At 38.4% G+C, this 13,356-nt stretch overlaps 1 protein-coding gene across 8 annotated transcripts in view; it reads right to left on the bottom strand.

The window, feature by feature from the left end:
* The window catches only part of UBR2 (ubiquitin protein ligase E3 component n-recognin 2), a 138,134-nt gene that overhangs the window by 86,488 nt on the left and 38,290 nt on the right, over window positions 1-13,356 (bottom strand). For all 8 annotated transcript variants that reach the window (XM_007972558.3, XM_073005990.1, XM_007972552.3 and 5 more), the window contains 3 exons: window positions 4,888-5,018; window positions 2,787-2,925; window positions 1,739-1,801 (listed from right to left, as the gene is read on the bottom strand). In XM_007972558.3, the coding sequence (XP_007970749.2) occupies window positions 1,739-1,801; window positions 2,787-2,925; window positions 4,888-5,018 (333 nt within the window). The remainder of the gene's footprint in view (window positions 1-1,738; window positions 1,802-2,786; window positions 2,926-4,887; window positions 5,019-13,356) is intronic.

Raw genomic sequence — 13,356 nt, 5'->3', positions numbered from 1 at the left:
CTGCTTTCCAGAGCGCTAGGATTACAGGATTACAGGTGTGAGCCACAGTGTCTGGCCCAGATTGGCAAAATTTAAAAATTTGACAGTATATAGTTTTAACAAAGATGTGGAGAAACGGGCGCTCTCATACACTGCTGGTGGGAAAGTATATTGGTACCACAGTTTTGGAGATGAACTAGGCAAAATCTAGTAAAGCTGAGAATGTCCATACCCTAAAAACTCAGAAATTCCATTTCTTGGTATATACTGTAGGGAAACTTTTGCATCTATGCAAAAGGGAGACAAAACAATGCCCATAGCAGGAGTATTTGTCACAGCAAAAAACTGAAAACATCCTAATTGTCTATCAACAGGAGAATAAATTGTGGTATAATCATCATGAAATACTATACAATGTTTAAAAAAATGAATGAACTGCAGCAACGTGTATCAACACAGATAAACCTAAAAACAACACTGAAAAGGCAAGCTGCAGTGTAATACATTCAGTATGTATCTTGTTATATAATGTTTAAAGACCCCCAAACCAATCTATATAATGTTGATGGATATTTAATATATGAAATATAAAGGAATGCACAAGAATGAAAAAAGTAAATTACATAATTATTGCTAGGGAAGGAGAAAGGATAATGGGGGAAACCCCTTCTCTACCAAAAATACAAAAAAACTCCAAAAAACAAATAGCCAGGAGTGGTGGCACATGCCTGTAGTCCCAGCTACTTAGGAGGTTGAGGCACAAGAATTGCTTGAACCCAGGAGGCAGAGGTTGCAGTGAGCGGAGATCATGCCACTAAACTCCAGCCTAGGTGACAGAGAAAGACTCTGTCTCAAACAACAACAACAGCAGCAGCAGCAACAAAATGATAATAATACAGGGGCCTCCATACTACTTTATATATTTAAAATTTGAGGCCGGGTGTGGTGGCTTACACCTGTAATCCCAACACTTTGGGAGTCTGAGGCAGGTGGATCACTTGAGCCCAGGAGTTTGAGACCAGCCTGGACAACACGGTGAAACCCCATCTCTACTAGAGATACAAAAATTAGCTGCGTATGGCTATGCACACCTTATCCCAGTTACTTAGAAGTCTGAGGCAGAATCACTTGAACCCAGAAGGCGGAGGAAGTTGCAGTGAGCCGAGATTGTACCACTGCACTCCAGCCTGGGCAACAGACTTCTCGAGGGGGGGAAAAAAAAAGATAGATAAAATTATTTTTTAAAAAGAATATTTACATAAAATTCAGTTACATGGAGTGGTGAAAAATAAATTATAATTTCTAAAAATAAATCCAAATGTGGAGAATAGTTTGCTTTTAGAAAGATGATACACTAATTGCTGTGAGGATATGGAATATATTTTGCCATAAGGTACCAAGAAACAACTTTGTTTGCATTATAATCTTGATGCTTAAGGCCACTTTAATTTCTAAAAAGTAACAGAACATTCTACTAATTAAAAACAAAACAAAAAGCAAAAAACATTCTAAGACTGCTTTGATGGAGAAATGGAATATATCTTATCTAAATACTCATTTCCTATATCAATCCTACACAGCTTTAAAAAACTAGATAAAACAATAATGCAATATTTAAGAAACATTATCTTTAAACACAGTTTTTGGTTAACATTGATCTTCATTCGAGAAAGCAGAAAGACATGTTTATAAATGCTGAAATTTGAAGCTAGTTTTAAACTAATAAAAAATAATATAGGCATGTTTTAAAATTACTTACCACAATTACTGATTTTGCTTGCTCACAATACTGGAAGTCTCCATATCGAACAGACCTACGCCCCTGTAAATAAAGATATTTAAAATTAAGCTATAAAAATATTGTATTCAATATTAATAACTTTTAAACCAGTAAACAAACATGTTTCAGCATATAACAACTCTGATCAATTTTCTTTTTTTTTTTTTTTGATACAGGAGTCTTGCTCTGTCACCCAGGCTGGAGTGCAGGGGCCGGATCTCGGCTCACTGCAAGCTCTGCCTCCCGGGTTTACGTCATTCTCCTGCCTCAGCCTCCCGAGGAGCTGGGACTACAGGCACCTGCCACCTCGCCCAGCTAGTTTTTTTGTTTTTTTTTTTCAGTAGAGACGGGGTTTCACCGTGTTAGCCAGGATGGTCTCGATCTCCTGACCTCATGATCCGCCCGCCTCAGCCTCCCAAAGTGTTGGGAGTACAGGCTTGAGCCACTGCGCCCGGCCTTGATCAATTTTCAATATTTACAATGTTCATACTACTCATTGATAAATAAGTTAAAAGTTTCCTTCAAAGCTATGCTAACTTTTCTAAGCCATTAATACACTTCTTTGAACAAAACATTTATTCTTCTAGACATCTATAATTTCCATTTTCATAACTATATGTCCTCTTAAACTTTCTATCTGGTGATAGCTTATAGTTATACCCAACATACATTTGGGCCAATATTCAAATGAAAATTTTTTTTTTTTTTTGAGATGAAGTCTCGCTCTGTCGCCCAGGCTGGAGTGCAATGGTGCAATCTTGGCTCATTGCAACCTCCGCCTCCTAGGTTCAAGCGATTCTCCTGCCTCAGCCTCCTGAGTAGCTGGGATTACAGGCGCATGCCACCACACCTGGCTAATTTTTGTATTTTTAGTAAAGACGGGGTTTCACCATGCTAGGCTGTTCTCGAACTCCTGATCTTGTGATCTGCCCGTCTCAGCCTCCCAAAGTGCTGGGATTACAGGCATGACAAATGAAATTTTAAGAAAAAAAATTCAATTTATTATCAACATGGTAAATGTACTTACATCTCGATCTACTGTAGTTGCAAAACCAATAGCTTCTTTCTGTGTACAGTTAACAGCTTTCTGAAGAGTATAAATAACTTGTTCATAGGTGTGAACTTCATCATTAAACAGCATGCAATAGTAGGTGTCACTCTTCTCTCTGTGGGATAAAATATTAATGATATATTAATTATCTATTTGCTTATTATCTTGCTCCAGGCTGACTTATTAAGAGACTACTTTGTCCTATGTGATGTGCTAGGTACTGAACACATATCTGTAAAGAATTCACCTGTGGTCCCATGCTCTATGATACTACAATCTGGTGGGCAAAATACATATTGCACATATGACTCTGTATAAACAGGTTTTTATTAAGAATAGAAGGTAGAGCACGGTATAACAGGCCTGGGAGCTCAGAGAACTCTTGGAGAAGTAATCTGAGGACCAAAGTCAGAATTGGCTATCAGCAGCTCTCAACTGGGGGAAATTCCCCTCCATCTCTCATAGTTGACCATTTGGCAACATCTGGAGACACTTCTGGTTGTCAAGACTGGGGCCTGGGGTGCTGCTGGCATCTAGTGGGTAGAAGCCAGGGATGTTGCTAAATATCTTGCAATTCACCAGACAGCCCCCATAACAAAAAATTAATCTGGCCCCTAATTCCAATAGTGCCAAGGTTGAGAAACCATGGGCCAGAGGAAGGTGAAAGCAAAGGTGCTAAGGTGGCAAAGGTAAATACTGGGAGATGGAGCACAAGGAAGAAGGGGGAGATTAGTATGACATTAGTCTGGTCTGGAGAAAGAAATCCTGAACAGCTTATAATGTTTTTTTTAGTTTGTTTTGAGATACGGTCTGTCGCCCAGGCTGGAGTGGAGTGGCACAATCACAGCTCACTGCAGCCTCAACGACCCAGGTTTGATGGATCCTCCTGCCTCACGAATAGCTAGGACTACAGGCATACACCACCCTGCCCAGCTAATTTTTTAATTTTTTGTAGAGACGGGGTCTCACTAGGCTGGTCTCCAACTCCTGGGCTCAAATGATCTACCTGCCTTGGCCTCCCAAAGTGCTAGGATCACAGGCATGAGCCACTGAGCCAAGCCAGCTTATATTTTGATTTTTGCCATTCTAAGGACAATCAAAAATTTGACATAGGAGATATAATCAGAATCGTCTTAAAGTTCACTTTGGCTGCAGTGTAGAGAATGAATTGTAAGGGGTAAGAATGTACATGGCAGTCCAGTTAGGAGGCCATGCTGCCCCCAAATGAAATTAATTTGGACTAGGATACTACAGTATACTATACAACAACAAAACTATAGTAAAAATCATGAGGTACTAAGTCATTTTCATCATTTCCAAAAAGGTATAGTCAACTCATTTTATTAGAAAACACTTAACCTACAACTTATCTGAAACACAATTGAGAAAGCAAAAAAAAAAAAAAGTACCAATGTCCCTCAGATCCTTATTCCAGCTTGTATTCATTCTAAACTATGACTAATTCCAACAAGCTTGGTCTTACTTCTAAGCAAGAAAGAAGGTTGTTTGAGACAAGCACACTAACAAGAAAAATAAAGCCCTAATCTTAATATATCTGTGGCAGAATCCAGTTCTCTGGTCACAAGTTTGTAACCTCAATAATTTAAGTAAAAATGGTAGATGTACCCTAAAAAAGCACAGTGTGGAATACATTTTATTAAAAGTCAGAATCAAAATGATTAAAATTGAATTTGAGCATTTATTCAAACCAGAAACCTCATTTATATCAAAGAGTTCATTCCCTAATGATATTAACATATAACAAAACAAAAAGTAAAGTTGTAAAGTTAATCTATCATTTTATCATACAATCAAAGAGAAAACTGGTTCTGCCTGAAACCAGTCCTAGAGCTATGACAAAGCTTAAATCTGGCTATAAACCAACTAATCAACCAACCAGCCAACCAAACAGGGAGAAACCTCCACCAATTAAATGGATCACACATTTTAAAACTACAAAATCAAAGTTATTGTTCTGCTAAAAACTCATTAAAAAATGATTATGCCCTATACTAGCTGTGTTAAAGTTAAAATTTAGCAGTTCTTCATACACAAAGAATAAACAGGTTATACTTACACGATCTCTAAATCTGCTGGCAATTCACTTTCTTTTTCCCAGGTTAATATTTCTACTGCATACCGAAACATAATAGCAAAAATGTTGTAAGTTCTTGCTATCACATCTTCTGATAAATGAACAAGAGGATCCTGAAAGAAACAACAGGAAAAATAAAAAATAAAAAAAAGGGCAATCATGTACATTAATTTTCATTCTGCTTCCAACCCTCAAAATAGTATAGTAAAAAGTTAGCTGGTCTTCCAGCTTCAGCTTCTCTTCAGTGAATGTGATCCTATACATTACCACCCTACCAAATACAGCTTCTTAAAAGTTTTAGTTCAGAATAATCTAGTTATTCAATCAATTCAATCAAAATATTCAATGGCACTCAAATGCCTAATGAACAAATCTAAACATTTTAGAATGGTATTCCACGATCTCAAAAACCTAACATCAAACCAATTTTATAGCTTTGTATCTTACTAACCCCCAATTTCTAGAATACACAAAGGACTATTACCTAAGGAAGGACAAGCAATATTGAGTTTTATAGGTATAAAAGAGAGCTTCATTTTGACAGTTTTAAAGGTGAGAACTCATGACTTTCAGAAAACTGCCCGTTGATGTTGTAAGAAGCACTCACTTGTCTACTCTCAGCAGGGTGAGACGTGTATGCATGTTAACAGGGAACTTCATACATTAGATTGAACAGTGAAAGAGTCACTGAATTTCTAGGGTAATGTAAAAAAGTATTACTTTAAACATGCTATGTTTAATCAAGGTAATTTTCAGTCAAGGTTGGCAAAATGTTTTGCACTATCTTTCATCTTAATGCTTTATCTTAAACCTAAACTCTTTAGTTTAATGGCTAAGTAGCATTATTTTCATTTCTCACATTAAAATAGTATGTTCCAACATCATGGGATGGGAATCAGCAGATCCCTGAAAATAAATACACACATGCACACACACACACACACACACACACACTGCATAAAAATAAAACATAGTGGAAAATATGAAATATGTATTTAATATTCATATAAAATAATTACATTTTATAAAGTATATAATACCTGTTTTATAAATATATAATTAAATATATATTTGTATATATTAATGTGAATGTATATATACATACACACAAACACATATCTGTGGAGACAGAACATTTTTGCATACCCACACCAAAGATGAGCCTAATGGAACTGATATAAAACAAATAGAGAAGGCAGAATAAATGAATGGGAGGCTGGGCACCGTGGATCACACCTGTAATCCCAGCACTTTGGGAGGCTGAGGCGGGTGGATCATGAGGTCAGGAGATTGAAACCATCCTGGCTGACACAGTGAAACCCCGTCTCTATTAAAAATACAAAAAATTAGCCGGGCGTGGTGGAGGGCGCCTGTAGTCCCTGCTACTTGGGAGGCTGAGGTAGGAGAATGGCGTGAACCTGGGAGGCAGAGCTTGCAGTGAGCCCAGATCACACCACTGCACTCCAGCCTGAGTGACAGAGTGAGACACTGTCTCAAAAAGAAAAGGGGGGAAAAAAAAAAAGAATGGGCCAGGCACGGTGGCTCATGCCTGTAATCCCAGCACTTTGGGAGGCCGAGGGTGGATCACCTGAGGTCAGGAGTTCAAGACCAGCCTGGCCAAAGTGGTGAAACCTCATCTCTACTAAAAATACACAAGTTAGTTGAGTGTGGTGGCAGTGCCTGTAATCCCAGCTACTTGGGAGGCTGAGACAGGAGAACTGCTTGAACCCAGGAGGTGGAGGAGGCTGCAGTGAGCCAAGATCATGCCACTGTACTCCAGCCTGGGCAACAGAGCAAAACTCCGCCAAAAAAAAAAAAAAAAAGAATGGAGAAAAAAGGACAAAGATGCCTAAAACAGATGGGTCTAGAGCTTGAAGAGGGCAAATTTCCTTTTCTCAGTAAGAAGCAGCAGATTTTTCAAATTTTAAGAGCACCTTTTACCTATAACTCCTCTCGTACAGGCTGCTTTATATGTCCCATCGAGGTTTGCTTTTTATTTTTTGAGACAGAGTTTCACTCTTGTTGCCCAGGCTGGAGTGCAATGGCACGATCTCGGCTCACTGTAACCTCTACCTTCCGGGTTCAAGCAATTTTCCTGCCTCAGCCTCCTGAGTAGCTAGGATTACAGGCATGTGCCACCATGCCCGGCTAATTTTGTATTTTTGGTAGAGACGGGGTTTCTTCATGTTGGTCAGGCTGGTCTCAAACTCCTGACCTCAGGTGTTCCACCTGCCTTGGCCTCCCAAAGTGCTGCAATTACAGGTGTGAGCCACTGTGCCCAGCCAGGTTTTTTTGTTTGTTTGTTTTCTCTGCTAGAAGGTTTATTACTATTCGTTATGAAGTCTTTAGAAATCACTGACATGGTGAAATCACTTGTATACAAAAAGAATCAGAGCTGGTCCCTTCTGGGGTTTCAGACAAGAGTAGGTATTAATAATAATATGAATCTCATACGATACCAAAATAGAAAGTGGAATCAAAATTCAGCTTTCCTGGTGCTACTATCTCACCAAACAGTCACTCCATTTCTTACGGTTATATCCCATAAGACAAGAACATTTAAGGACTGAAGAGTTTGATAAATAGGGTTTTCAAAACTTTAATGGTCTTGGAACAGACACCACCAATGCTTGAGAATCCTAACCAATAGTTTCCAAACTCTATTTTACAAAAATCCCAGGGTCTGGTAGAGATGCTTCCTATTTGAATAAAAATGTCAGTTCCAAAATATAGTCTAGGCTGAACATGCTGGCTCATGCCTACAATCCCAGCACTTTGCGAGGCTGAGGTGGGAGGACTCCTGGAGCCCAAGAGTTTGAGACCAGCCTGGGCAACACAGTGACACCTCATCTCTACAAAAAAATTAAAAAATTAGCAGAGAGTAGTGGTGCATGATTGGGAAGCTGAGGTGGGACGACTGCTTGAGCCTGACTGGTAGAGGCTAAAGTGATCTTGACACTGCAACTTGACACTGCAACTTCTCCAACCCTGGGCAACAGAAAAAATACACTCTAAAATGTGTTACATTCCATATTGGAACACCAACTGATAATTTTTTTTTGCTACATTAACCCAGTTTGAGGCAGGCCTAGACAGATTCTTCTGATATCTCCATATACACACATTTTAACTTCTAAGAAATGTATCACTCATCATAAAGAATTACTTCTGCAATGAAGAGACGCTACACCTGTACAAGTCTACTAATGTTATGATGATAAATTAAATGTCAGGAAAGACTGAGACATTCCTGCTCAAATTGCCCTTTTCATAGCATAAATCAGTTGGAACAATAAATGACATCCTATTGTATTATCTATTATTACTAATAATTTTAGCTCTCTGATTATATTTATGCTACAGAATGTTCATCTGTTGGTGAGTCTACTTTAATTTACTATTCTTTCAAGCTGGAAGAATGTAAGGCATGTTGTTAAAAAGGTTGTTAGTGGTTATTTTAGAGGGCAGTAGGAATTATGGAGAACTTTATCTTTTATGCAGTATATTCCTATAATATTTGAATTTGTAAAATGTAAGCATGTATTACAATAAAGATTTTAACTGTTATCAGATGCAAAGTAGGTATGAATGAGGATTTTCTCCATACTGTCCAACTAAAAATATAGAAATAAACTAGAGGCTGCAGTCATTAAAACCACCTCACTTATCTCATAAACTGACTTTCTAACAACACACATTTCAATTTACAAAAAATAAATCTATTATTAATACCACTTTAATGTGCTTTATTACTTTTTAAAATTAGATTTTCATTTAAAAAAACAATTCTGGCTGGGCATGGTGGCTCACACCTGTAATCCAAGCACTTCTGGAGGCCGAGGCAGAATTGCTTGACCCCAGGAGTTCGAGATCAGCCTAGCAGGGTATGGTGGTATGTGTCTGTGGTCGCAGCTACTAGGGAGGCTGAAGTGGGAGAAATCGCTTGAGTTCATATGGTCAAGGCTGTAGTGAGCTGTGATTGCACCACTGTACTTCAGCCTGGGAAACAGAGCAAGACCTCATCTCAAAAAAACAAAACAAAAACATAACAAAACAACATAACAAAACAAAACAAACCAAACCAAACAAATCCCAAAACACGCAATAATTCCGCCAAAAATGCTTTTTAAAACCAGTATAAGGTACTGTGTTAAGAGTATCATTACTGGAGTCTACACTACATGGCTTTAAATCCCAGTCCCATAATTTGCTACATGGGACACGTTGGGCAAGTTTTATCTTTCTAAACTCAAGTTTCTCTTTTTTTCTTTCCTTTTTTTTTTTTTAAGAGACAGGGTCTCTCTCATCCAGGCTTATATCTCATTGCAGCCTCAAACTCCTGGGCTCAAACTGACCCTCCACCTCAGCCTAAAAGTAATTATTTATAAAATATTGGTAACAGCATTATCTATCTTATGAGGCTGTTTTGGGAATTAAATGAGATAAACCAAGTAGTCACCATTAACATATAGTTACTAATAATTACTGATCTGAATTCAAATAGATGGAAGCAGCATTTGTGAGTGAAATTTCAGATTACAAAAATCTTCACTAAGGTTGTTGTTCAGTTAATATTTCTTATTTAACTAAATCTCATTCCAAATAGGATTTACAGCAATTTAAGAATACATCTACATCCCAGCTACTTAGGAGGCTGAGACAGGATGATTGCTTGAGTTCAGGAGTTGAAGACCAGCCTGGGCAACACAGTAATAAAAACCATGTCTCTAAAAATAAAATAATTTTTTTAAAGAACGCACCTAATAGAGTGGTATATAAAAAAAGATGTAAAAAGCAGATAAAGGAAAATAAAGATAGGAAAATAAACCGTAGTCAAGGTAACATCTATATATAAGTAGAGATCATATAAATTTCCACACAACTACTACAGGCAGGCTGTTTCCAACCATTTGGCTCTTTTTCCAGAAGTCTCAACAAAAGGAAACACAATCAGTTATGAGATTCACACCAGGAGAAACATAACATTTCTTAATACAGAGACCTAAGAGAAATTCCTTATGGACTCCTATAAAGACTAACAAAGGAGATACCACATATTATGTGTTGATTCTCAACTGGGAGAGGTACAACTCACCAACCTCCCCACTCGCTCCCACACCCAAGGGGCCACTTGAAAAATGTAATAGTCCTATATCCCAGGGTAGAAGGCCAATGGAAACAGAAATCAAATGACCATGTGTTATAGCGTAATTTCTCAGGTAATGATTTCAAACAGCAAAAGAACTGAACAGACTCTTTAATTAAACCTGAAACTCTCCAAACAGCAAAAAAAAAAAAAAAAAAAAAGAAAACCTAGCTGGGCATTTTTTGTTGTCACTGTAGTGGAACATGCTAGTGACATTTAGGGAGTGGGAACTGAGTAGGCAAAACACAATGCTTTCAATAGCCTACACCTAGGGTCAACAAACTTTTTCTGTGAAGGAGATAGTATTTTCGTCTTAGCAGGCTATAGGGTCTCTGCTGCAACTACTCAATTTTGTTTGTAATGGGAAAACAGCTACAAATGCTACATTAAAATTTAAGCACGACTGTGCTTCAATAACATTTTATTTATGGACACTTAAATTTGGATTTCATCTAATTTTCTCACGTCACAAAATACAATTCTGTTGATTTTCTTCAACTATTTAAAAACAGATACAAGAACAGGTTGCGGACAAGATTTGACCTGTAGGAGTCAGAGCTTGCTGAACCCTGTCCTATCCAATGAAGAAATATCTCACCCCCAAATGCAAAGAGATGAGAAGACCTGTAGAACTCTTACACAGTACTTCTATAAGCATATCAGCAGGTTTCCCCCAGCTTTTTCTGAAGATGTAGGCTAAATATACGACAAAAAAATTTTGTTCAATAGTTACTGGGAACAGGTATACTAAACATAATGCTATCTTAATATCTTATAGTCTTACCCTTGAAGACTTCATTTCTCTTTCTTTTTTTTGAGATGGAGTTTCGCTCTTGTTGTACAGGCTGGAGTGCAATGGCGCAATCTTGGCTCACCACAACTTCCGCCTCTCAGGTTCAAGCGATTCTCTTGCCTCAGCCTCCCGAATAGCTGGGATTACAGGCATGCACCACCACGCCCAACTAATTTTGCATTTTTAGTAAAGACGGGGTTTCTCCATGTTGGTCAGGCTGGTCTCGAACTCCTGACCTCAGGTGATCTGCCTGCCTCGCCCTCCCAAAGTGCTGGGATTACGGGTGTGAGCCACCACGTCCGGCTGACTTCATTTCTGTTAACCCTTTTTCTTTTTTTTTTTTTTTTTGAGACAGAGTCTCACTCTGTCGCTCAGGCTAGAGTGCAGTGGTGTGATCATGGCTCACTGCATCCTCAACCTCCCCTGGCTCTGGTGATCCTCCCACCTCAGCCTCCTGAGTAGCTGGGATTACAGGCACATGCCACCATACCTGGCTAATTTTTGTAATTTTTGTATAGATGGGGATTTGCCATGTTGCCCAGGCTGGTCTTGAACTCCTGAGCTCAAGTGATCTCACCCACCTCGGCCTCTCATAGGGTTGGAATTACAGCATGAGCCACTGCACTTGGCCTTAAATAAACTCTTAAATATAAATTAAATGGTAGAGTTTGGAAGGCTTTATTCTTTGTCTAGTTCCAGGAGTATACATTCTCCAGGCAGGATTGTATGACTTTTGGGTAGGCAGGGGAGCTTGGCATCTTCTTAAAATTCAGGAAATTAACCGGAGCTTAGTCTGTTGGACAATGTATGAGGATAAAGCCAACAGAGCAAATGTAGGCAGATTCAGAACTTTTTCTTGGAAAATCATTTTAAGTCTACTCTAACACAAGGATAAAAAAGGTAACAGAAGTCCTATTTTTTTTCCAAATAAATAAATTTTTTCCAAATAAATGATATTTATAGAACATAAAATTAACCATTTTAAAGTGAACAACTCAGTAGTACTTGGTACACTTATTATAATGTACAACCACTACAATCTAGTTCCAAAACATTTCCACCACTCCAAAGTGAAACCCCTTACCTACTAAGCCATTTCTCTCCATTTTCCTCTTCCCCAGCCCCTGGCAACTACCAATCTGTTTTTTCTCTCTACAGATTTATCTATTCTGAATATTTCATATAAAAGGAATCATACAATATGTGACCTTTTGAGTCTAGCGTCTTTCACTTAATATGTTTTAGAGGTTCATGCATGTTGTAGCACGTATCAGTACTTCATTCCCTTTTATGGATGAAAAATATTCCACTGTATGTATATTATCACAATTTGTTTATCCATTCATCCACTGATGGACATTTGGGCTGTTTCTACCTTCTGACCATTGTGAACAACACTGCTACAACATGTGTGTGCATATACTTGCTCAACTTCGGTTTTCAGTTCTTTTGGGTATATATCTAGGTGTGAAACTCAGAATCATATGGTAATGTTAAATATTTTGAGGAACAGTCAAACTGTTTTCCACAGCACTGAATCATTTCCTATTTCCACTAGCAATATACAAGGGTTCTAATTTCTCTATATCCTTGTCAACACTTGTTATTACTTTTAATAGTCATCCTACTGAGGGTGAAGCAGTATCGCACTGTGGTTTTGATTTTGCATTTCCCTAATGACTAATGATGTTTAGCATCTTTTCATGTGTTTGTTGATTATTCAAATATCTTCTCTGTAAAAATGTCTATTCAAGTCTTTTGCCCATTTTTAAATTGGGTTATCTTTTTACTGTTGAATTGTAAGATATAAACTCTGGATACTAGATCCTTATTGGATATATGGCTTGGATATACATATATACACTTTCTCCCACAGTCCTAAAGTTTTATACCAGTGGTTTTTAACCTTTTTCTAAAGCATAATTCTTTTTTTTCAAATATATATTTATTTGTCCTGTATTTCTACATACAGAACTCCAATCAACTATATAAAAATGGAGCTTCTCCAATAGAAGTAGAAAAATCTGGAACCTTGACCACTTGGCATCTTACTATAGCAAATTACAGAACACTTTCACAAAGCAATGAAACACAAACAAAACATGTTTTCCATAGCACTCAATCATTTTGTAAACATTTTGATTTGTACATCAAAAACTTTGGTCATTCTGGTCGGGGGCGGAGCAAGATGGCCGAATAGGAACAGCTCCAGTCTCCAACTCCCAGCGCTAGCGACACAGAAGACCGGCGATTTCTGCATTTTCAACTGAGGTACTGGGTTCATCTCACTGGGGAGTGCCAGACGATCGGTGCTGGTCGGCTGCTGCAGCCCGACCAGCGAGAGCTGAAGCAGGGCGAGGCATTGCCTCACCTGGAAAGCGCAAGGGGGAAGGGAATCCCTTTTCCTAGCCAGGGGAACTGAGACACACAACACCTGGAAAATCGGGTAACTCCCACCCCAATACTGCGCTTTAAGCAGACAGGCACACCAGGAGATCATATCCCACACCTG

The sequence above is a fragment of the Chlorocebus sabaeus genome, chromosome 17 (assembly GCF_047675955.1).
Source record: "Chlorocebus sabaeus isolate Y175 chromosome 17, mChlSab1.0.hap1, whole genome shotgun sequence".
Taxonomy (NCBI): domain Eukaryota; kingdom Metazoa; phylum Chordata; class Mammalia; order Primates; family Cercopithecidae; genus Chlorocebus; species Chlorocebus sabaeus.
The sequence above is the reverse complement of the archived record's forward strand: the minus strand, read 5'-3'. Positions and strand labels throughout refer to the sequence as shown.